Source organism: Eptesicus fuscus, chromosome 7, assembly GCF_027574615.1.
Source record: "Eptesicus fuscus isolate TK198812 chromosome 7, DD_ASM_mEF_20220401, whole genome shotgun sequence".
NCBI lineage: Eukaryota > Metazoa > Chordata > Mammalia > Chiroptera > Vespertilionidae > Eptesicus > Eptesicus fuscus.
Genome location: NC_072479.1, coordinates 96650507 through 96676529, shown reverse-complemented (window position 1 = coordinate 96676529; position 26023 = coordinate 96650507). Strand labels below are relative to the sequence as shown.

Below are 26023 nucleotides of genomic sequence, written 5' to 3'. Positions count from 1 at the left end.
TCCAATCCTAGCACCACTACCACCCAGGGGTGTGATATCTCTACACCTCAGTTTCCTCACATGGAAAATGGGAACAGAAGTAGTATTTACCGCATAGGTTTTGGTAATGATTCCTTACAAGTACTTATTATAATGCTTGGCATGTCGTAGATGCTTAATAAAGGTTAGCTATTACTGTTATATCATGGAGGCACTAATAAGCCCAAGAAATCAGTGTTCCATCCTAAGCATTTGGCACACCCTTGCCTAAATCTGAATGTCAGCCAGCCAGAATCCTCACTGTGGCTCTGCTCACCTGTCATTGGGACACCTGGCGGCTGGTGGTTGGTCTGGCTGGGCCTGAGAGATGGCCACATTGCATGCACAAAGGTGCTCGCCCTCCAGAGTACCCCCTGCTGTCCCCTGATCCCTGGGCACTGGTCTCAGGCTGGGTCCTGAGCCTCTGCCTGCCCTTCCAACTCCAAGGAGGAAGCTCTGCCCAGTTGATTCCTAAGATCTGGTACATTCTGAATTCATTTGCCTTTCCACGTGTTCCTTGCATGCAGCCCTACTCTTTTAGTCTATGAGCAGTCCATTTCCAGCGGAAATCCTGGAAAGACCAGTGGCTGTGTGTGTCAAACCAATCTGTGGGAAACCAATGTCTGTACCGGCATCTGTTCGAGAGGCACGGGAGCCCTGAGCAGCACGCCTTCTCTGGAGCCGCCTTTGTAGGGGGTGTTTTACCCAGACCTCCCTTCCTCTCTGTGCACGTTAGACCATTTAATGTCCAAAGGTACCGGTTCCTCGGAATGAGAGGAAAAAGGAGGGAGAGGGAACAGTGCAAAGCTTAGGAGCTGATACGTGGAAGTTGGATGTGAAATGGACAGACAGTGTTTGTATCTGGAGGTAGAGCCGACAGGACTTCCCGACAGACTGGACATGAAGAGTGAGGGAAAGAGAAGAATCGAGGTTTGTGGCCTGAATGATTGGATGGTGGTGGTAAGCTAAGACTTGGAAAGCAGATTTGGGGCAGAAAATTAGTACTCTGGTTTGGCCGTTAACTTAGATGTCAATTGAATCTGGAGCTCAGGACTGAGTATATGAGATGAGAGTTACCAGCTTTTATAAAATGGAGATAATAGTGTCTACCTATTGTTAGGATGAAATCACATCCCTTCTATAAAATGCCTGGATCATGTAGGCATTTAACAAGTGGAAACTTATTATTAGACAGAAGGAAGAAGTTCTGACTCTTTGCAAGCATAAGAGGTGAAGTAATCAGAGGCAAATAATTGAAAGTGGTTATTTAGTTTCCTGCCCTATCTGGTTTGGCTCAGTGGATAGAGCATCAGCCTGCGGGCTGAGGGGTCTCAGGTTTGATTCCGATCAAGGGCACATGCCCAGGTTGCCGGCTCAATCCCCAGTGGGGGGCGTGCAGGAGGCAGCTGATCGATGGTTCTCTCTCATCATGGATGTTTCTCTCTCTCTCTCTCCTCTCCCTTCCTCTCTGAAATCAATAAAAGTATATTTTAAAAAATCTATAAAGTTAGTTTCCTGAATTAACCCTTTCAGTCCCTTACTGGCGGGCTTTGATACATATATGGACCATATTGAGAATGGAGGGGACCGGTAGCCAGCTCCAAATGCACCACAGTGGACGAGCCTGAGGAGAAATTAAATCCCAAATACAGAAATGCTTTCCTGAGTCTGTAATTCTGGATGTAATGCTACCCTGACAAAACTGTCTTCCTCGCAGGCCAATCAGGCAGGATGCAGCTCACTGGTTAGACTGGGGAAAGGCCACGCCACCTGCTAGCCACACAGAAGGTCTATGAAGTGAGGACAGCAACGGTGCCCGGTTCCTAGGATCACTGTGAGGATTAAGTGAGCTAACAATGTGCATCGGGGCTTCCAGGTCAGGCACCGAGTAGCAGCTCATGAGACAGGAGTCGTTTTATTATATTTTAACACAGGCGCTTGTTGACCTACCTCATCAAAGTTGGCTCTTATTACAGTGTCCAGTATTCTCTGACAGTGTGTTCTGTACATCATAATAAAGGTAGAAACCTGTGGAGGTGAGGGATCAATAAGAAAGGGATGCATTAGTACATGTTACTGCTGCCCTTGGAATTTCAATTTTCAACTCATTTATTCCCTGTTGAGGGGATGACATTCACCTAACTCTTCCTCATCCTGAAGACCCCACTGAGACTCGCTTTCCTTGGGTGATGCTCGCTGACCCTCACGCAGCCCCTGAGAGTGTTTCTCTATCAGAATACTGACTTTTGGTATGGAAACACAGGGTGCACTCTCTGTCCCCATTCTCCACCCCATGAAACTGTGGGCTCCGGGAGAATGAAATGGCACATTATTTGTGCTTTTTAATCCAGCATTTAGCACAGCGCCTGGCACATAGTAGAGCTCAGCAGGGCTTATGAATTAAACTCTCCTCATCGGTTGAGATAGTGAAAAGTTAAAACCCAGTGTGTATAAGAGGTGCTTTTGCCACAATCAGAGAGACATTGGCAATCCTCTGGATCTGCTTAGCAAAAGAATGTTCTCTCCCATCTCCTCTTATCCAAAAATTTCAAAGCTATGGTGTAAGAAGTCTGTGGAGAAAAAAAGCACATCTGAGAAACAACAAGGATTCATCTAGTTCTTAGATTGAAAGTACTCTTTGCATTCTTTTTTGTTGCAGACATGTGCTTAATATAAACGTAGCTTGCTTTGCAACCATCTGGCTCCCTGCTCGACTGTGAGCAGGCCTCCTGCCTCCTCCACCACCCCCCCAGCTCACAGCGTCACGTGGGGACGGGAGGAGCTCCACACCTATCGGCGCAGTGGTTGCACCAGGACAGGTGTGTGAGACACGTGACGACCCGGGGAAGTCCCCAGATTGGTGTTTCCACTAATTTCCTCCAGGTACCCTATGGCCCAAATTGAACTGCTATACCGAGAAAATCTTACCTACGGGACTATGATTTCCCCTTATCCTGGGCAGCACACAGGAAAATAAGCTTTATAACAAAGCCATCAGAGGAGAGGGGCCCTTCCTGTGTGACAGGAGGCAGTGAAACTCACAGGTGGGTGGGTAGGTTGGTTGTAGGTAGTTAAACTTTTTATTTTAGAATCATAATAGATCCGTAGTAAAGTTTTGAAGATAGTGCAGGGAGTTCCCATATAACCCCACACCCAATTATCTCTATTGTTAACATCTCACATTAGTATGGGACATTTGTCCTAACTAATAGACTGATACATTACTATTAATGAAAGTCCATGCTTGATTCAGATTTCTAGCTTTGTATTTTTAAACTCACCATTTTGCAGTTAGAGAGAGAGAGAGAGAGAGAGAGAGTAAGAGAGAGAGTGAGAGTGAGAGAGTGAGAGAGAGAGAGAGAGAGAGAGAGAGAGAGAGAGAGAGAGAGAGAGTTTTGTGTGAAAGAGAGAGAGATAAACCACCCTCCCCCCAACCCTTCGGACATGGTCACCTTCTCCTCGGGCAGACTGGCTGGCAGATTGAGATCTTTGACATTTGGAAACTCCGGCAGCAACGTCCCAAGTTTGGACCGGGGTGAATATGCCACCGTCTGCTTGCTCACTTCTTTCTTGCCCGTCTCGCTCACCCAGGCGGCTCCTTTCTTGGAATACATCACATCATAATATTGGGAGCTCTCCTTCACAGCAATGCCGTAGTAATGGTACCTGGGCCACAGGGAGAGAGAAAGCCCAGGCACGTTATCGGGTGGCGTTTCCTGAGCAGGGCTGCCCAAGGCCACGGGCGACTGGGCCCGTCCTCCCTGGGCGAGAAGCGCTAACTCTCTGCTGAGGCTTGACATCTCTGAAGTCTGGAATTAAACCAGAGTTCCATGTTGCCAGCCATCAATCACGCAGGTAAAAATAACCAAAATTGCCTCCCACAGAAAATGTTAAGTCAAATACTTTGCAAAGCAGAGAGGGGGGTGAAAAATATTTCCATTTGTACTTAACCGCTCCTATCGAGCCGAGTGTGACCCAGGGACAGGGCATCTGGGTCTCCCCCTCTATGAAGACCCACGAAGAAGGTGGCTTTATGGCTGCAAACCACCAACAGAAACTCACTGGGCCCGTTTTCCTTAATAGATGGTGGTCATAAAGAACTCTATCTTTAAACAGATAAATTCAGTGCTTCTGTTGACACTGAATGTAAAGCAAAGACCAGAACTTTTTATTAACTAAAAATGGGTTTACTGACAGCAACCTTTCCCATTAAGCCTAATGGAGGGAAGCTTTTCAGATTTTAGCTACAACCTGTTGAGCACTTGCTCTGTGCTAGGCACGTTGGTAAGTGCTCTCTGTACTTAATTTGTAAAAACAATACTTAAAGTGGGGATTATTACATTCTTTTTACAGATGGGAAAATGGAGGCAAGAAAGCTTAATCTACTCAAGGTTACACAGCTGTAACCGGGTCTTGCACACAGGTCTGTCCCACCACGAAGCCCTCGCTAGGCCCACTGCGCGGGGTATTATAAACCTGGATGTTTGTCAGAGCCATTCATGGAGCGTAATCCAAGTACAGCGTCCTGGGCCCCTTCCCAGACCGACGGATTCGAAGCATGGGATGGGGCCCACGGCCAGCACTGACACAAGCGTCACAGGTAACCCTTTTAACCTCACAAAACCCCGTGAGGCTGGAACTAATGACCATCCCACTATACAGACGAGGGACCAGAGGTCCAGAGAATTTAAATAACACACCAAGATCACCCCGTGAGTAAGCATGAGAGGCAGGATTTGAACCTCCAAAGGGCTTTTAACCACCACGCCAGCGGTTCTCTAACTTCACTGACAGCAAGAATCCCCGACACAACATATTAAAGTACAGACTCCTGGGCCCCACCCCAAAGACTCTGAGTAGGTCAGAGGAGATTTTCACAATCACACAGCAATGCCCATCTAGCTTTCAGAAACACGGCCACACAGTAACCATTCTTTTCCACCCACAACACAACACAAACGAGAAAGCATTCTGAGTTATGGCCCAGGCGTCACAGGGAGGAGACAAGCACACGTAACCTCTCCCCCGCCCCCGCCCCCAAACCCCCGCTCCTCTAGGTACCATTCTGTCATATTTCTGCTTAGCGGGCATCTCGCCTCTATCTGAATGCCTCCTGGGATGAGGTACCCAGGCCCTCCCAAGGGAGCCCAGTTCATTTTAGGTCCGGATAGTTCCCAGAAAGCTCTCTCTGTGTGGAGCCGATCTGCCTCCTGCGCCTTCTACTTCCCAACTGTCATAACTGCCCTTCCTGCTCCCCACACCCCCCCCCCCCCAGCGGGAGGGGGAGGGGCCGTTCCATTCCGAGTGCCCTGGACACACCCTTCAGGGGGAAGGCAGTTATGACCAGCCTCCCCAAGGCTACAAAGCTCCTCTCCATAACGTCTTAAGACCGAGAGAGCAGCAACAATTCGGATCAGACCATTTCTTGCTTTTTCAGAGTGTGTACTGCTAAAAGCCACAACTACAGGAAGTTATTGCTCTGATCGCTTCTAAATTTTCCTATATATTTCAGTTTTGTAGGGCAGGTCTAAAACCCTCCACTGGCCATCCCCACCGCAGCCCCAGCCCCTTTATTCTGCCCAGGTACATTTACTGAGGGATTCTGCTTGTTTGTTTGTTTGTTTTAATAAGACTAAGCAGCAGGTTGGAGACTAGAGCTTCTTATTACCTTTCAAATGGTTGGAAGTGTGACCAACCTTGGAGGATCCTTATGGAGGGGAAACCATGAAATAAATCACGTGGAATTTTAAAAGAAGTGTTGCCCAATTTGCCAACCTTGAGGTTAAAGAAAAACAAACAAACAAATAAAAAACACCCAGGCTCTCACAGGTAGACAGAGGGAACTTCCTCCAAGTGTATGTAGACGGGAAACCTTTCTGTTCTAGCTTCACTGTCCACTTCTTCTCTTAGAAATGGGCAACAGTGTATTGGAGCCAGTGGCTACAGACCAGGAGCAGAAGAAAAAGAATCATTTCCACCCACAGCTGCCTTCCACCCATCCACTGTCTATCTGTTCAACCAACGCTGGGCACTGCCCTTTGGGTGCCGCCCGACAAACAAGGAAGGGAGAATGTGGCTCTTGTACTCTATACCCTTACCAAGGCTGAAGGCTTCTTCTAAAACAGACCCTGGAATTTCTCACTATAAGCAAGTTTTGTTCTCCAGAGTAGTCACCATGGAAGATTATGCGCAATTTATTCCAAAATGTCCCTGGCTAAAAACTGTTCTGTACATCTCCTTGGACATCACCCCCAGAGCTTCTGAGCCCCACAAATAAATCAGTCTCAGTATTTTCAGGACTTTAGCCAAAAACGGGTTTTCCCAGTTTGACCATCCACTTTCTTTAACTTGGCCCCGAAGCTAAGCCCACACAGGGAGGATGGGAACCTGCTGCTGGGATTGGCGGGAGTGGGGAGGGGGGCAGTACTGGACACGCTGCTTTTGGATCACCCTTGGTCACAAGTCTTATGAGTCTTCCGTGGTGGTTTTTATGGAAAAAAATTTCAGTATTTTGTAAGTCACTGTGTGCTGACCTGCTACTTAACATGTCAAAATGTTGAGAAATGTTGCATAATAAGCACCCTCTAGTGGAGTCACCTTGCGCATTAGCGTAATAAAGGTTCTGCGAAGTCCTGCCTCGAGGAATCTGTTCAAAACTCAGCGCTTACCAAACTTACATGGCCGTCACACCCTTTACGTGGACCAGTTATCGAAGTGCAGCAATTTTTGAACACCCTTTGAGGCAAGTTTTATAAATGCAGACTTTCGTGAAGCCTGCGCAGTATAGGTAGAGATTCCCTTCCCATTGGCTCACAGCTGGTAGGCAGGTGTCCACCCATCCCTCTCACTCCTCAGGGCATCTCCCTAGAAAGGCTGTCCTGGGCCACTCCCCCGTTGTTATTCGCTATGACAACCCTGTTTTTGCCACCAAATTGTCTTTTTCCTGTCTGTCTCCCCTACGGGAACATGTGCTCCATAAAGGCAGTGCCTGTCTGCTCATGTGCTCCCGGCGCGCAGCGCCCTCTATCTGACACAGGAAGTGAGAAGCAAACAGGCTGGTTGGCTGACAGACTGTTGAACGGGAAGCCGTATGCCCTGTGCACTACAGTGTGGGTGCACCTGTCCCCCTTCTCCCCCTCAGTTTTATTGGGGCAGGCTGCTCCTCTGGCCGGCTGGATGCTATGAGAGCAGAGAGTTCGCTCAGTGAAACATCTAGGACCTAGGTAAACCTGGAGGTTGACCAAGAAGCTACAAGGTGCTCCTGTAAATAACGCTCCAGACGATCTTACACAAAGGCCTACAGGGAGGGTGGCAAAAAGATGGATTCCTTAGGAGGCCCAGATGGTCCTGGGCTTTGGACAGCCTCTCTCAGGGGTGCTGGGAGAGAGGGTCCTGCTGTCTTAAACACCCCCCACCCCCTGCCCTTGCCCTGTGCCACGGCCAGACATAGGCTTCCCGCCAGGCCTGCAGACAGAGCTCGCTCAGCCTGGGGTGGGGGTCTCCGGTGCTTACTTGGACTGTCCGCGGGTCCCGAGTCTTCTGGTGGTTAACTGGGGAAACTGCTGCCTTATGATCTGTAAGTCAACACAAGAATCAGTTACCGTGGGAAGAGCTGGGAGCACAGGGACTGGGTTTCACAATCGGCAATCTCAGGAAGGGAGGAAAACAGGCATCGCAGGTACCGCTGGCTGCAGTGACTTATGAGGAGCCCCCTGGGTCCCGAGAAGGCGACCAGGGTCGGGGAGGGGGGAGCACTTGAATGATGGTGGGGCTCTGGCTCTGGAGGGTCTCACTTGGCACCCCGTGCTTCACCCCTCCTACTCACAATGTAGGGAGAGAACCGTGGACCCAGAACTTGTCACTCCCCTGCTTAAAGCACCCCAATGGCTTCCATCCACCTGGAACTAAAGCCCACCCCGGCCTCTGTAACCTGGTCCCTGCTCACCTCCTGGCCCTTGTTCCTCCCACTCTCACCCTGAGTCACCAGGGCCCAGCCACACTGGCTTTTTTGCCCCCTATTCCCGAAACACAACTTGGCTTGCCCCCCACAGGGGGCCTTGGCACCACAGTTCCCCGTGCCCACATTGTTATCTCTCGCAATTGTCCATCTCAGATGGGCTCCTTCTCTTATACTACGCCGGCCTCTGGGTGAGGGCCCTCGGCCCAGTGGCCTTCTCCCACCAGCCATGCAGAGTGGCCCAGCAGCCCCTGGCCGTCACACAGCCCTGCTTTGTTCTCTCACCCACCCTATCCTCAGTAGCTCCATGAGAGTAGGGACCTGGTGCAGGGCTTAGCACATGCAAAGAGCTCGGTTCTTATTTGCTGCTGGAGGACGTCATTTGTCATCTGCAGAGTGGAGGAAGGGAACTGCTGCTGCCAGGACAGCCACACAGATCTGCCAGAAGCCTGGGAGGAGGGGCCGTTGGGCAAGGTGAAAACACCCATAAGGGCCTTGGCCTCCTTTGGGTTCCCAGCCCCGGTGTCTGTGGGCAGGCAGGATGGTGCAGGTCCTGAGAGAGGGTGCTGGGCTGGGCCACCTGGATCAGATCCCAGCTCAGCCTTTTGTTAGCAGGACGCCCCTGGGGCAAGTTATTTAATACGCAAATGGCTCAGTTTCCTCGTTTGTAAAATGGGAATAATAACCCCAATCTTAGAGAATTTTTGTGAAAACTGAATAAATAAATGTATGTAAATAATTTGTAACAGCCCTAGCCGGCGTGGCTCAGTGGATAGAGTGTCGGCCTGCGGACTGAAGGGTCCCAGGTTCGATTCCGGTCAAGGGCATGTACCTGGGTTGCGGGCACATCCCCAGTAGGCGGTGTGCAGGAGGCAGCTGATCGATGTTTCTCTCTCATCGGTGGTTCTAGCTCTCTATCTCTCTCCCTTCCTCTCTCTGTAAAAAAAATCAATAAAATATATTTAAAAATAAATAATAATAATAATTTGCAACAGTACCTAGAACTTAAGAATGTCTCAATAATGGGTGAAAAAATCTGCATTCCCCATAGGAAAGGTTAGTGCAGTGGTCGGCAAACTGCGGTTCGCGAGCCACATGTGGCTCGCGAGCCGCAGTTTACCACTCTGTTGACTAATGAGTTTGCCGACCATTGGGTTAGTGAATCTAATAAGATCACATCGACCACTTTTGAAGGTAAAAAGGGGTTCAAAACTGTTATCTCACAGTGAGGATACTAAGAAAATGATGCGATGGTTCTCTGAATTTTTTAATGGTGTCAGTTTTGTAGGCAAGCTTCTTCAACCCTAACCTCTGTAAGCTAAGGACCTGGGCTTCTCACGTTGTCTATGCCCCTCTCATTGCTGGGACCTGAGGAAAGTGCAGTGTATTGAGAACAGGGTCTGACCGGAGCCAGTGGCAGGGCTCTCCGGCACTCCATCCCGTTAGGCCAAGCATGTCAAACTCACGCGCAGGCCACATGCAACCCACAACGAATATTATTGCAGCCCAGTCAATATAACGGTATGTAAGAAATGTTTTAATAAAAATTCTGTAACTTAATTTTTACAATATCCTGTTATACGTAATTATTAATAACAAATTACAATGTTAGCTAATGACTGATTACTGTGATCGTGTTGCATTCATTTCCCTTTTGCACCTCACACGCAGGCGCACCATTTCTCTCCACTAATACTAGCAGCGAATATTTTAGCAGCCTATTGCCACGTCATTAGTCTTGGACTGACTTGTTTGGTGTGCGCAACAGGAAATATTTCACTTTCAAAGAACAAGAAAAATAGGTTTATTTGTGTTACGCTTATTAATTTGTGCAGCTATTTGGTGTCTGGTAAGTTAATGTTCAAGAAAAAAGATTAATTTTTATAAAAATGTTCTATTATTTTATGTTAACGATGACTCATTTATTTCAGCCCTTTGTATTCAGCATGTCTCTATCGAAATAAACCTACGTTTCTATGAAAATTGAAGCTTTTGTTTTTTGCGGCCCACATAAACCTAAACCTTGTTTATTTGGCCCGTGTTAGCCTTTGAGTTTGACATGCTTGCGTTAGGCAGTCTAAGGCCACAGGATCTCGTGGCCGCAGCACCGAGGGTCACTATGAACCTCTGGCCAAGTACGCCCTCCAGACTCGCATCACATGACTGGTTCCAGAGCTGAGATTTGCAGCTGTTCACAAAGCTATAATGATGGACAGATAGAGAAATGCCAACAGAGACAGAGGGTAAATACTGGAAACATATAAACAGGGGGCCAGGGCATTCTTCTCGTTGGTTAAAAGTGGGTTATGATTTGGGTTCTAAGTCTCCTCCTAATCCAAGCAAGGAAGAGAATACAATAAAGTTACAAGAGTCCATGTATCTATAAGATAGATGCATACCAGTTGCTGAGGAAAAGCAGAGACTTTCCTGTAGTTCAGTCTGGGAAATTTCTCCTATGCAAATGGGGACAACAAGGCACCGCGTTCAATGCTCTGATACTAGCTGACAGTTTGAAAATGATAATATTGAGTGCTGTCTAGGCGTAGGAGATCTGAAAAGCTTACATGTGGCTGATAACGTTATTAGTACGTCCCTTCCCCAGAGCATTTTTAAAAATATATATTTTATTAATTTTTTACAGAGAGAAAGGGAGAAGGATAGAGAGTTAGAAACATCGATGAGAGAGAGACATCGATCAGCTGCCTCCTGTACACTCCCTAATGGGTATGTGCCCGCAACCAAGGCACATGCCCCTGACCAGAATTGAACCTGGGACCCTTGAGTCTGCAGGCCGACACTCTATCCACTGAGCCAAACCAGTTAGGGCCCCAGAGCATTTTTATAATTAAAAATATTCATACTTTTTGACCTATGAATTCCAAGAAAATAACCTAAAGTAAGAAAAAGCTATGCATAGTGCGAAAGAAAAACAGCAAACAAAACAAATGTCCAGTGATAACTGGCTAAATGATTAGATATGTACTCAATAAAATATAAAGGCATTAAAAATGATGGTAACAACTGTCACAACACAGAAAATGCTTATGATATCATGTTAAATGAAAGGGCAGAACTCAAACTAAATTTATGCTGTTGTTACATAATTTATGTTTGTACAAATATAGGAATGGAAAGGGAATATGGAAAAATAAAACTAGATGTTTGTTAGGATAGAACAAAAAGGTTTTTGTATAACATTTGTGCAAGAAATCAACTTTTTAGCAAACAGAAAGGATTTTCTTATTACAAATATTCCTAATTGGCAAAGGCTGTTCAAGCTAATTTTGAAAGAAGCACCAAAAATATGCCATAAGCCTGGCTGTTTTGATTCACTGGTTAGAGCATCAGCCCTCAGACTGAAGGATCTCAGGTTTGACTCCCAGGCAAGGACACATACGTCAGTTGTGAGTTCGATCCCAGTCAGGCTCCACGCTCTGCACCTTCTACCCGCCAACTCTCTCTGCCTCCTACTACCATCTCCACCTCCTCATCACTTGTGCCTTCAAGCTGGACTGTGACATCACCCCAGCCACCCAGCATGTACCACTTCTCCATGAATAGCCTTCCTGATTCCCTGACCAGGCAAGAGCTCTTCCTGCTCTAAACCACGATGGCACCTGCTACTTCCCGTCTGTGACCAAGTTCCACCCTCCCTCTATGTTGGATGTATCCTAACTCTACCCACACTCCCATCTCCGCCAGTCCCAGGGTCATGCTCTCGCACCTGGGTTGCTACAAGGGTCTCCTCACTGCCTCTGGTCCAGTCATGCCCCAACACAATCAGTTCTCCATGAAGCCTCTAGACAAAGTTCAAACCCACCTGAAGCTGCTGGATCGGTCCTGCCTTCATTCCAGCTCACCTCTCCCAGTCCTCCTCTCCCAGTCTCCATGCTCCAGCCACGTGGAATGTCTTTCAAATTTGTGTTCTAACTCCCCCTGGCCTTTCCCACAGGCTGTTCTCATTTTCTGCAACCCTTGCTCCATGCCCTTTGTCTGCATAATGTCTATTCATCCTTAAAGTCTTAGCTCGTACCTTATTTTCTTTCCAAAAATCTTCCCTGGGCCACTTGTTTACATGTCCAGAGATAGTAATGTAGTCCGTACTACCCTTATAACCAGTCAGTAGTCTACTCAGCCCTAGAAAGTCCTTGCCTAGGCCTACGAGACTCTACACCAGGGGTGGGCACTCTTGCTCTACAGGAACTGGATCTCCAGCCTCATTTTCTACGGCTCTTCCCTATGTTTGAGAAGCAGCAGCTTCAAGTAACCACATGGGTTGCCTAATGGGACACAGCCTGGATTCATCAATAGCAAATATTTATTGAACTCTACTATATGCCAGACATTTTGCCAGGCACTGAGGAATCAAACACTGAGCAAAACAGAAACAGCCTTTGTTTAGGAAGCTAACATTCTAGTGGGAAAAGACCAAAAATAAACAAAAAGTCAACATGTCTTCTATCAGACAGGTGCTACAGAAAAGAACGAAAAGAGCAGGGTGGGGGGAGTAGGGAATGTGGAGGTGGGGGTGTTTTTATTTAGGATGATAAGGACTCAGTGATCAAATGTGGCATTTGAGTGGTGAGCTGAAGGCAGTGAGGGAATAAAACTAGTGGATATCTCGGGGAAGAAAACTGCAAGCAGGGACAACAGCAGTGCAAAGGCCCTGGGGTAGGAGCTTAATTAAAGGAAAGAAACCTGTCAAGGTTCCTAAAACATACTGTCAATTGCTTTCTATGACGTGTAGATGGGTATTATCAATTCTGAAAGTGTGCTAAACTGAAAAGTGCCCCCCACAACACATCAAAAAAGATCCTTTTCTCTTCCATTTGAACATCAGGTTTCTTGATGTATAAAACAGGGATAACACTCGCTCAGCTTATAGGCTTGTAGCAGGGTCAAGGGAGTAGGGAGTAGACCCTGGTTTGTCTCCTGGGCTTTATTAGTGGACGTAGGAGAAGGGTGGCGGGGAGAAGTTCCGCCTCAGTGGGGCTTTCTTTGGCTTGTCCCTGGATGTGGGGGTGGGGAGGGTGGCCAGCTGCCAGGGAGGGGCTGGAGCAAGGGGTCCACGTCTGTTAACACCTCTCTGCCTCCCTCACTAAGCCTTCCACTAGTCACCATCCTTTTCTAGCCCCGCCTCCCACCGACAGACCCAGCGCTCGGTACTTCAGTCCTTTGATGGACTTTCAGAGGATCCTCATGCAAACCAGTTCTCAGGCCGTTGCGGTAGAGCCTGGTGTCCTGAGCAATATATGTGTGCGGCTGCAATACTCAGTTCCGCTTGTGAAAATGTTTTGATCTGAACATATAGGATGGCTAACTCCTCCCCTCCTGCCCGCAAAAGAGAAAAGGTGATTTCGCATGAAGGGCTCAGAGGAGAGGAATTGTGGGAAGGGCTGGGGGTGGGGGAAGGGAGGCTCTGCTGAACCATATCCCATTCTGCCCAAATGGAGGTCAGGACTTTTCCCACTCGAGCAAAGAAAGGCCGCTGCACCAGGCCTCCTCCTTCCCGCCCCAACAAAACCCAGTGGGAAGGGGGCTGCCTTTTTTTTTTTTTTTCCTTTCTAACTGTTTCTGATGGGCCGCACATCACAAATTATTCTCCTCTCCTTTCACCAAATAATCAACTGGTCCCCGAATCTGAAAGCCCAGCACCATTTCGTTTCAGTTGCAAAATGCAGGGTCGGTCCAGCCCCGAGAAGGCTGTTCGGCTTTTAATTTCTGGAGCAAGACTCAGCAAACAGCCCGACACTTTTGTGGAGCGGTGAGAGCCGAGCTTCACTGTTTGATAAATGAGCAGACGGCAGGCAGCCCCTCTTTCTCTTTTTGTGTGGATTCAATGAAGCCTGCCTAAAGAACGCCACATGCTGTTCTCGCTAGTGATCTAACATTCCGCAACACCCAGCCTTCCAAATTCCCCTTAATTACTCGGGAATTCCACCCTTCTCCCTTTCAGCCGGCCGGGCAGCGGGGCTGGGGGCTCCAGGCCGGGGTGGGAGCTGGGGAATCCCAGGAGAACTGCTCTCTGGAGCTGTGGGGATTCTTTTCCAGGTGGTGGTGGTCACGTAGCCATCTCCCCAGTCCACTGCTCCAGGCTGAAGGAGACTCAGCACGCCGGCTTTCCTGACATAATTTGGGGATTCAGTTTTCAGAAAACACGAGTGAGTTTTAGGTAAACATTCCTGAAACAGCATATTCGAACCACCATCTTCTTTTAAGATAAGAAAGGGAACGAGGGAGAGGAGGAACGGACGCCCACTGGGCACCACTGGGCGCTAACCAGGTGCTTTATCCTAACAAGCCTGGAGGAGAGGGAATAGGATGGGATCCAGTGACTGATTCGAGGCTGCTCAGTCACAGACTCCGGCCGGCCGGCGGGAGAAGCGGGACTCTGTTCCACTCTCTCCCCGCTCTTCACTGTAGCCCACACCCAGGGGAGCCAGCGACGTGCCCACTACCTGTGCATGAAACCCTGGGTGTCCTCTCCAGGTGTCGCCTCTAGAGACACCTTCAGAGCCACACAGGAAAGCCACTCAGTCTCATGACTCTACAGACAGGCCTTGTTTTAATTTGGACCCAAATCGTATGATCTTGGTCCAGCTTGGTCTGTAAACGTAGTCATCAGAACGGCTCTGAACAAAGGCTTTTGGCTACTTCCAAAAATTCAACCCAACCTCAGCAGGCAAAGATTTGTCACCAACAAGAACTGATCCCAAAGGAGTTCCAAAGAAACAGGGTAAGTGCAGCTCCCCCATCCTTCGAAGGAGACAAACGCCGGTATAGATGAGAAGCCACCTCTGCTTCTCCCAGTTTAAACAGGAGAGCTGCGGCCATTATTTCCCAGGCCATTCAGGTGGCGGGAAAGAAGATGGGCTTTTCAAACAGCAAGAAACTTGTACAATGACAAGTTACTGTTTTGCAACAATGACTGCAGAAGTCTTGTGCCTGCTCTTGAAAAACACAAAATTTTCAGAACAAGAGAGAGAAATTATTAGGGAGAGAGGTTGGTTAAAGGGATTCTAACGGTCACAACTTTCAGTCTGAATGTGGCATTCTCTCTTTTTTTGTTGACAACAGACCTACAGCCCCTTTTCCAGAGAAGAAAAAATAATGAAGCCTGTGGTATGAATAAGGATTTTAAAAACACCTTGCTGCTACCATCCTGAGATAGGTATTTGCAAAAATAATCTTAATATGCTGATGTAACTCTATCCATTGGATAATGTTTTTGTACCCTCACTCGATATATTTATTGATTTTTTTTTTGAGAGAGAGCAAAAAAGATTGATTGGTTGCCTCCCATATGCTCCCTCACTGGGGATCAAACCTGCAACCCTTTTGTGTACGGGATGATACTCCAACCAACTGAGTCACCTGGCCAGGGCCAATAGATAATCTCTTTTCTCGATAGCACCCACTGGGTGCCAGGCACTCGTGGTCCACAGGGTAAAATGCTGCAGGTTCCATAGGAAATTCCCCAAGAGAAATCTCCAAAATTTACAAGAAATCTGTATCTAGTGCATTGAGACAGAAATGGATTTCAAATCATGCACATGGATTGGTAAAGGATGAAAACCCGCTGGCTAGGAAGGTAACGGTTAATCTGCTGTCCCTTGAAGGGTACCACGGATGACAATTCCACGAAGTCCTAAAGCCCGTATGTGAGCCTAGGATTGTCCTTAAGGTGACTGGATGATGGTCACATGTACGAGTCTGAGAAAAGACAGTTATCACTCACCGATTTAGCTAGAATGAGGTGAGTTACATAAGATACAGGTTAAGTCAAAAATGGAATAATTCTGAAGATGGTAATAAGAGAGGGTGATGGTGGTGATGGCAACGTGTGTGTGATGTAGGACATTTTTAGAACAATTGTTCTCACAATTGTTCAGAAGAAAGAGCAGCTAGAAGAGTTGAAAATTGATGTTAGTGATGATATATTAAAAGCATCAGGTTTTAAAGTCAGGAAATGTTGCTATGATAAACTGAAGGCGTAATTACAGCTAACGTGCACTGAGTGTTTATATTTACCAGGTACTGTGCTAAGGACGTCCTTTTAACAGTTCTTATCTCAATTCTTCATGTGGTTGCTATCATTTTCCCATTTTACAGATGAGGAAACTGAGGCCCAGAGCTATTATATCACCTAAACTCACATGGCTGGTAAGTAGTGGAGAGGCGAGTCAAACCCGAACAATTTGATATCAGAGTTTTAGTTTTTACAGTGCATGGCACTAAGGGCACCTGAAATAACAAAATGTGGAGTCCAGTGTGAAATCAGACATCCTCACAAGGACACTCCACAGTAGATACTGAAGGTTAAGGATAACATATGCAAGCCATACACAGGCCTGGTCAGTGTGGCTCAGTTGGTTGGGCATCATCCTGTGCACCAAAAGGCTGCCAATTCTTTTTCTGGTCAGCGCACGTGCCTGGGTTTTGGGCTCAATCCCTGCTAGGAAGCATGCAGGAGGCAGCTGATCAATGTTTCTCTCTCTCTCACTCCCTCTCCTTCTCTCTCTAAAAATCAATTTAAAATGTTTAAATAACATATACAAGAATGCTATAAGTACATTCCATGTACTAATTTTTTTCCTTGAAAACTGGAAAAAGACCATCCCCGAAGGAGCCTAAAGATGCTCCTTTGTCCTCTACTGTGGCTTCCATGGTGTGCATGTGACTCTCGGTCAGGGAGTGAGGAGCCAGAAGAGGAGAGAGAAAGAGTCAGCCCCACCTTTCACAAAGCAAATTCTGAGCCACCCGGATGGGAGGGCTCTGACTTTGATGTGAGATGGAAGTTTTAATTTGGACCAAACTGGACTTTTTCATAGCTGAGAGTGACTCTAAATTATGTAACTGAGACTGGTGTGATGGCTGAGCATGGTCGGATGCTGTGGGATTTCCCTGCGTTGTCGTCAGAAGTCAGGGCAGGAAGGTCGGACACGGGACTTTGAAGGTGGGCTCTTCAAAGTAAGTAAAAATACAGCCAGTTGCCACTGGTACATTAACAAGTTCACCCCTACTCAGCAAACGGGCTCATGGAAAATGGGCACAATGCCAACTTCATATCGTTACGGTATGAGGTAAACAAATTCACATGTTCAAATGATTCATGTGGCCCCTGGCAAATACTACTAATAAAAGTCATTCAACTTTTAACAAATATCTGAGGGTCTGTTATGTGCCAGGCACTATTCTGGGAGCGAGGTACTCATTGTGAATAAAACAGTCCTCATGCAGCTCCCGTTCTATAGAAGGAGGCAGACAAAACACATTAACTAGTATATATATAATATATAATATATGTTAGTCATATATATGATAGTTACAGATAATTGTAATATATGCAATATATATAATAATATATAATATATAGATATATAATATAGTATAATACATTATAATATACTAGAGGCCCAGCGAGCAATTGAAATCACACGAGGAGGCGCCCCGCCTCCCACCGTGTGAGGAGGCACCCCACGGGGGGCCGGGACCCACGCCTGACTCATGCAGCACTGGCCGCCGCAGGAATCAGGCCAGACTGGCGCCACGGGAGGCCGGACCGGCGGCACAGGGGGCCAGGACCCACTCCTGACTCGCAGCGTCCCCTGGATCCCCTGCCTGTGTCTGCTCCGGGGCCTCCCGAGCCGTTGCACTGGCTCAGGCAGGCCCCCTGCCTCTGTCTCTGTCTCCTCCACTCCGGGCCTCACCTGCACGCGCAACCTCCTCCTGTCTGGTTGTGACCCATTATGGAGTCCCGGCCTAATTTGCATATTATCTCTCTCTCTCTCTATCTATCTATCTATCTATACACACACACACACACACACACACACACATACCTATATATATATAGGTTATCTATGTATATAAAAGCCTAAGCGACTGAACAAGTAAATGACCGGTCGCTATGATGCATATTAACCACCAGGGGACAGACGCTCAATGTAGGAACTGCCTCCTGGTGGTCAGTGCGCTCCCACAGCTAACCTCCTGTGGCCAGCCAACCTCTCGTGGTCCCTCCCCCAGGCCGGCCAGCCTGATCAGCCCTGATCAGGACTGGGCAAGACGGTCCCAATCCCTGGCCAGGCCGAGGGACCCCACCCATGCACGAATGCATGCACCGGGCCTCTAGTATTATATAATATAGGTAGCTATATATACTATATATTAATTATATCATATATATCACTTCAATATATGATATAATATAGATAATTATATATACTATATATTAGTGATTATATATATATATATCTTCAGACAGTGATAAGTGCTGTAAAGAGACATAAAGCATGGTGAGGAAATAGAGGAGCTAGGATGGAGTGGGGCCAATTCTAGATAATAGTGATTTCTTCCGTTGATAGAGCGCTTTGCATTTTTAAAAATGCTCTCCTAAGCTCTGTCCCATTTTCTCCCTAGAGTAATTTGGTGAGGGATTATTCTGGTCTAAAGATAAGGAAACGGGCGCTCAGAAAAGTTAAGTGAGTCCAGTCGGGGGACCTTCCCTGACCTGAGCCGGCAGGAGGAGCGGGCAAAGCCCGTTGGGCTAGGAGCCTCAGAATGCTCTGTGGACCCTACGCTAATTCCGTGACCTAAAGTCAATAACCATTACTGGAAGCCGGTGCTGACGGAGCTTGGCCAAGGCTGGGAAGAGGAACTCTGCTTCAGCTCTTACTTGCAGCAGAACAATTGCTTCTGCCCACTCTGTCAAGGCAGTACCCCAGCGGGAGGACACGGGTGGGGGTGGGGTGTTCAGCCCTGATGTCTATTTCACTTCAGCCCCAGTGCAAGCTGAGTGGGGAGACCACCACCAATCTAATCTTTCCCTCTAAACTAATTTAAAAGGTTGAACCTCACTTGCTCTGAGTTAAAAGTTCATAGATGAATCCTAAGTTCGGAGGGACCCGTTCAAAGTGACACTCCAAGGTTGCAAGGAGGTGGCAGCTGTGGCGTGCTGGGAGCCTCAGGAAGGGCAGCTGTCTGGGATTTCAATTCAAGAAGCTCACGTGGAGCCGGCCCTCAGCAGGCACCTGCCGTGTCCACCTGCAAGGAAGTCCCAGGTCCCAGGGCATTTGCAATCGATGGCAAACAGCTGCAGAACCTTTGCATTGGCGCTGTTGATCCATTAGAGCAGGTCCTTGCTTTTGGACTGAAAGGAAGGCAGATGTTTATCTGGATGGTTGGGTATTTATTTTAATTACTATTTTGGAAGTGGCTGGCACTGCACTTATATTCTTGGGAGGAAACAATATTTGAGTAGCCGTTTTGGGTAAATGAGACTTGTGGGCATGGATATCAGCAGAAACCAAAGATCAGGGAACAGAGGGAACCTGATGGAAGGAGGAGAGAGGGGAGCAGGAGGAGGAGGCAGAGGAGGAAGGAGGAGACAGCAGAATAGAGAGGGCTGAGCGAGAGGGGAACTGGCAGGTGGAGGACCAGCGAGCCTCCTGTGTGGGGGGCAGCGGGTAACTGTTTTGAGATGGTGACGTCTGTTCCATACGACAGTCTGGGGTGTAAAGCCCCCTACAAACTCCCGTCTACTAGGATCACTAGGGCTGTCTTGTGCACAGTGCAGAGGGCCCTGAATTCACTCCTGGCTCACGATGTTCAGAGCAAGGCTGTGTAAGCGAACGTCCTGTGATGATGGGAAGGCCTATCTGTGGACCCAATATGGCAGCCTCGAGTTACACGTGGCCACTGAGCACTTGAAATATGGCTCGTGTGACCGAAGAACTTGATTGTATTTCACTGTAAGTTACCAGCCGTACATGGCGAGTGGCTACCGTACTGAGCAGCACAGGTGTAGAGAGGAGGAATAGGTAGAAGGAAGAGTCCCAACTCAGTTTTTGCCCAACTCAAGTGCTCCAGGATTTGCTGAAATCTTGGTGGCAGGCTTGAGACTTAAAATAGGAATGGAACTGGGGTTCTGGGAGGAGGGGCAGAATTAAATCAATTTTATCTGGACCATTCATGAGGTCAAAGAAACCCTAAGCTGACAACAGAGTGACAAAATTATTTGAGAAAAAGCAATAGAAGGTCCTCACACAGGCAAATTAGAGTTTCTAGAAATGGGGAGGGTTTTTTTTTGTTATTTGTTTGTTTTTTGCTTGTTTTTGTTCCAGAATCTAAGCTAACGAATGGCTATTTTTTTGCACACAACCATCTGGAGAATTCACACAAAAAAACAACAGTTGTAATGGTACATGGTAGGTGTTAGCAAATATCTGAGCCCCTCGATGGCTGACAGTGCCTTGAATCATCCACTGACACCCTCTCACTCAAATCTAACAACATTCCCACGCACAGCCTAGAGGGCTGCGGCTCAGAGAGGTTCAGGTAAGTCCAGGAGAGGCACGATTCTTGGTCTTTCATTTCTCCCAACCTGCCCCTCCATCTAAGAGGCCTGAGCTGGACTTTCTATTGTGGACACTGCTTGGGACTGTGCGGATGCAAATGAATGTTTTCAGGACCACAGACACGTGACCAAGCTCCAGGGTCCCACGCATTCCTGGTGTGCTTTTCCTTCTCCCACCTGCCGAGGTCTCCCTCCGGTCTGTGAGCCCCTCCACGTGAGGCCCCACGCAGGTTCGCGGCTGGGCCTCTGTGGTCTAACAGTGCCTGCCACACCGCCCATCTCCGCTAATACCGAGGGACTAGAGAAATGAGTGAATGAAATGGCAAAGGTGGTTTCTCCACTGACTTTTAAAAAAATTCTTTTCACTTTGGAGAAATAGCATCAGAGCATCATAAAAATATTTCCCCTCCTTAAGTCACCAGAGCATCTTCCCATTTATTGAGTGGAGCCAGTTCTCAGCCACTCCGTTGTGGATTCTCCAGGGAAGCTGGCTGAGGTCTGACACCTCTCTTTTTTCCTCTCCTATTGGATTTGTCTGTTGGGGAGCTGTGGAGGGAACTCCTGACACTTACACACTGACCTCTTTCTCCATTCCAGTCCTGGCTATGCCTGCGCTCAGAAAACTGGTAAGGATGCAGTAAAAACCAGACATAGAGAAAAGACGCTAATAAAAGAAGAAAGAATTTGGATGTATTGACTCAAGCTATATTGGGTATTTTGGAAGGGTAAAAATGTAGATCTATCACACAATCAGTCATCAATTGCTCCAACAGCTTTCCTTGGTAAATATGAATGACCAGGGATAACTTTTTTTTTTTTTTTTTGTAGACACAGCAGTAAGTGTGGATTATATTTTTATCATAAGATGGATAGAGAACAGCTCGACCTGCAGTGACATGACAAACACCACCCCCCTCCCCCCAGCGGACGCCTCCCAGACATCCAAGTTAATGAGACAAGGCCATTTCCCAGGGTCTCCAGGGCATTCCCATTACAAAGCCAAGCAGTTTGCCCATCCCAGGCTCACTGACCCACGTACAACATGCTTGGGAATTCAGTATTAGCCTCGCAGAGGAAAGAAGCTACTTTCTGCCAATTAAAGACAGAGGACATTCAAGTTAGATGTCCACTTTTTCCTTTATAACCTGCCTGAATTATTTGAAGTTTTTAATACTTTGGAATTACTTGGTTTGGGTATGTGGTTTTGTATTCAACAGGTGTTTAAACTTTTTGCAGTGAAGTATTACAGCGAAGTTACCAAAGTTTGGTAACTTACGAAGATCCAAGTCACAGGATGAAGAACTACGCACAAATCACTGAAAAGGCAGGACTCACCTTTCCAAAGCTGGCAGCGTTGACCGGCTGGGTGTCGTTCTTCTCGCAGAAGTCCAGGTAGTGCATGTAGAGGGCGCTGCGAGGAATGCAGACCCCTTCTGCAATCTCATAGTTCTCCTCCAGCCTGGGGAGATGAACACACGCCCCGTGAGCAAACCCCAAGCCAGACAGGGATGGTCTTTCTAGTCCTCCTCCAGAGCTGGGCAGACCTCAGAAATAACTAACTTCCTACAGATGGGGAAACCGAGGCCCAGGAGGACAAAGCAACCTGCCCACGGTCAAGATGGAGTGAGGAGGTTAGCGGACTCCTGGCCCCTGTGGGAATGCCTGCTGGTCACGTTTTCAAACCAAATTCCCAGTCCTTCTCCTCGGTACTATCTTTGGCGTGGCTACATTCTGGGTGGACTGAGTTCCCCGAAATTCCAGAAATGATATAGGGTCTTGCAGGTGCCCCATTCAGCCAGCTTTGAACCACACACTTACTGTACAGCATTTCTAATGGTGTCACAATCAGAGTGTGTTTGGCTGACACGTAGCAGTGGGTGGGGACGGCCTGGGAAACAAGCGCCCGGGAGAGACTGGGCAGCTGGACAGTCACTGACCGCTACGGCAGGGAGCTGCACCGCCTGGTCCGCTAGGATCGCCTTCTGGGCTGTGCTAGGATCACTAGTCTATGATTCTATCCCGTTACCTTCTTCATGAGCACAGGTCAGGGACTTTCAACTTGGGTCAAATTCCAGCCTTGTCACCTGTGGGCTTGGTGACCTTGGGCAAGTTACTCAGCCTCGGGCCTCAGTTTCCTTTGGGAGGTGATGTGATAACCACCTCACCAGGTTGTTGTGACGACCAGGTAATTTGTGTCATGTACCAGCATGCTGCCTGGCACCCGGTATGTACTTAGATGTTGGACCTCATCATCACCATCCACTTTTCTCTTCGTAAAACCTCTGTGGGCTCCTCTAGGTCAAGGAAGTGTGCTAGATATTGGGAACATGAAAACAAACTAGACTCTTTCCTCTTTAACCCACACACCAGAATGCAGGCATCAGACGACTCCTGCCTCCTTTCCCACGCACACACGGGAAGGTTAACCACTTCTCCCAGCAGAGCTGCCGGGGCACAGGCCCTGCCACCTTCAGAGCCCGGGCACACAGGTTCAACAAACTCACCAACAGAAAACAGTCCTCCTCGGATCACGAGTTGGATTTTAGGAAACAACCCAAAGTCATTTGGAATTAAGTTTGAGGAACAAAACACTTTTTGAGGGGCGGGGGGTCGAAAATACAGCATAATTCTAAAGCAATGACACAAACGTCCTCAACTGGCTCCTAACTTTCCCTGAGGCACTTGCCCAGAAGTGGTCCGGCACTGTCGTAACCGGAGTGGAATGAGGGCACGGCCTCCCGAGGTGCCCACTTGAAAGGCAGCGCTCATTGGCTCACTCTGACGTGTTGAAAGAAGATCAGTCTTTCGTAGTCAAACCCCATGGGTGCACACAGCCCTAGGATGCTCAGATAAATGAGGAAGCCGGTGCTGAAGGGTCCCTGGTCACCTCATCCATCCAGCCTCCTTTTCTGGGAAGGGGACATTGAGTAACTCCTGACAGTTTTTAAAATGTTTCAGGAAATACTTTATGTATTCCTTTCTGGGCAACCAATTCCTTGAGACTGAGTCACTTCTGCATCCTTGAAGCCCAGCATATTCCTTGGCACCAAGCAGGTGCTCAGTAAGTGTCTGATGAATAGACGGTGTCAGTCATATAGTCATTCAACAAATACCGGTCGGTCTCCTATCACCCGGCAGGTGCTGGGGACACCACGGTGAGCAACATGGTCCTTGTTTGCACACAGAGAACAGGTTGATGGTGGGCAGATGGACAGAGACACAGGTAACCTTTAACAATATTTACTGAATGCGGGAAGCATCCTAAACATTAAGGAAATGGCAGTGAATAAAACAAAGGCCCTGTCCCGAGAGGGTTCCATTCTAGTATATGTGTCCCCAGCACCGTAACTCGAAACCCTAAATGTGTTTTTTTGTGGGAAAGTGGTTTCATGCAGAGATTAGGTTCCTTAGGACTACCTGAGCTCCAGGTCTGCTAGGGAAGGGAGTCAGCCCTCTAGCTTAGTTTGGACCCCAAATGCCACTCACAGTGCTGCTTCTCTGTAAAAGGGAGGTCAGAGGTCTAAATAACAAGCGTACGCACAAACTCGCAGGGGCCATCTAAGTAAGACAGCGCTCACAAGCTGGGGTCTCACAGACACGCTTTGTTTGGCCTGAACAGTGTTGGCCCAACTTTGAAAACGCAGGACGTTTCACACTGGAATCTGGATTTCTGGCTTCTCTTGAAAAGGCTGAGGTCTGGCAACACTGGGCCCATATTCCCGCATGACAACAATGGGCCCGAGTTACATGTGCCCTCAGACTGGCCAGAGGCCTCACTCCTGTTTTTCTTACACCCACTCTATTTTCTGTGCCTGGTCTGGCTTCTGTTGGCTCCGGTGTTGACGTAAGACAGGACCTATGCCCTAGTTCACGGTGCAGTTTAACTGGGAGAATAATGCACAGAACTAAGAATATTTAAGTACTACAACCTGCTGACCACAGGTGCAGTGGAAGGTGGGAAAACAGATTAGTGTTAGATGAGAGCAGCTAATAAAGGTTTCATGGATGAATTGGGATTGCAATTTTGTAACAGCAGCAGCCAGCATCTGGTTCACTCTTATTAGGCGGGGGCTCTGAGTATCAGGATCTCATTTGATCCTCACAATAACCCTGTCTAGTAGGTATTATGATACCTATGTTTTAGATGAGGAAACTGAGGTTGTAAGAGTGGAACTCATTTGCCCAGGATCATGCAGCTAGCTAGTAAATGGGAGAGTTTGTCTCACTCTATACCACTGCGGTATTCGCCAAGGTAGAGGGAGGGGGTCGAAGGCAAGAGAACCAGCAAGGATGCAAGACAAACATGGCATGTGCTTTGGGTGATAGAGCTACTGGTCTGAGTGGAGAAGGCGGCTCGTGAAGGAGTATCTAAAGGGAGAGAACCATGGCAGAGGGGGTGTGGAGAAACTTTCAATGCCCACAAAAGAATATGGCCTGGCTTAAAGAGTTAGCAACCCTGGAGTTGAAGAGCTGCTATGAAAGTATTATTTTCAGAAGGCAATGAAGGGATACCCAGAAAATCAAAACAATAAAGACTCAGAGGCAGGAAGACCTGAGAGTTTCCGGGACGCTGTAGGAATAATAATAATGTCATCAATAACAACAGTAACTAACATTAATTTAAAGCTCAGTATATTCTTTTTGCCAGCAATGTCTTGAATATAGAAAAATGTAAACAAAATCCATGTCATAGGTTTCTTCCCTTTGAAAAGCATTGACTTCAGCTCTTCAGACGGCAGTGGGGCATTTTCTGGTTGAAAGCACACACACGAACTGGGCATCAAGAACTTTGTGCACAAGCAGCTGCGGGGAGGGGAGAAGTATCCCATTTTTGCTTGTTTTTGCTAATGAGTTCCTAAAATTAATTTTGGCCAGAAAATTCCATAGGCACATTCAACAAACATGCATTTCAAACTACTCAGAATTCATATTATAAAAAAGCATCTGAGCCTTTAAAATGATGGGGGCGGGGGGAGCAGTTAAGATTTTTAAGCATGGGAGTAGCACAATCAAATTTGTTTTGGAAAGTTCACTCTGGCACCTCTATGGTGGGTGAACGAGGTGGACTAGTGAGGCCTAGTCCACAGAGTGGCTGACTACTTAGTATTTGTTGAATGAATGAACGGACGAACAACTGAGACCAACTGGGAGCTATTACAACAGTCCAGGCAAGAAACGATGGAACATGAACTAAAGGAGTGGTCTCGGGGGCAGAGAGAACATTTAGGGTGTGTGTCTCCTGTCGTCAGATGTGTGAAGGGTGGGAGCAACCAGGGCAGGTTCTTCAGCTCCTAACTGGGCTGAATGGATGAATGGGGGCTTCACTCCCCAAGATTAAAACGTGCAGGAGTGCTGAGTTAGGGGGAATGGTGCTCCCATACGCGGTGTTAGCACAGGCTCCCGGTACATTCGCGGCCCCCCATTCATTACTTTACCTAAGGCCCCTGTGCTCAGTGTCTGGTTGTTCTTGTGGCCTGTTTGCTCATTAGATCTGGCCAAGAGATCAGGGGTAAAATATAAGATCAAGATTAAAACACATCTCATTAAATGAACCCATAGCAGCAACCAACTATTTGAGTCAGATGTAAGTCAGAGATCACAGGCTGAGTTAATTAAGCAGTTACCTGCCCAAGGCCAGCACCTTCTAAATAACTACATTTCTACCTGTTTCATTCCTCTCACAGAGCTTC

At 47.7% G+C, this 26023-nt stretch overlaps 1 protein-coding gene across 1 annotated transcript in view; it reads right to left on the bottom strand.

Moving 5' to 3' along the window:
• RFX4 (regulatory factor X4) overlaps positions 1-21876 on the bottom strand; it is a 74892-nt gene extending 53016 nt beyond the window's left edge. Inside the window, exons 1-4 of the mRNA XM_028150164.2 lie at positions 21669-21876; positions 7531-7592; positions 3471-3684; positions 1969-2046 (exon numbers count right to left, since the gene is read on the bottom strand). Of these exons, the coding sequence (XP_028005965.1) occupies positions 1969-2046; positions 3471-3684; positions 7531-7592; positions 21669-21734 (420 nt within the window). The 5' untranslated portion in view covers positions 21735-21876. The remainder of the gene's footprint in view (positions 1-1968; positions 2047-3470; positions 3685-7530; positions 7593-21668) is intronic.
• Positions 21877-26023: the final 4147 nt, after the last annotated feature.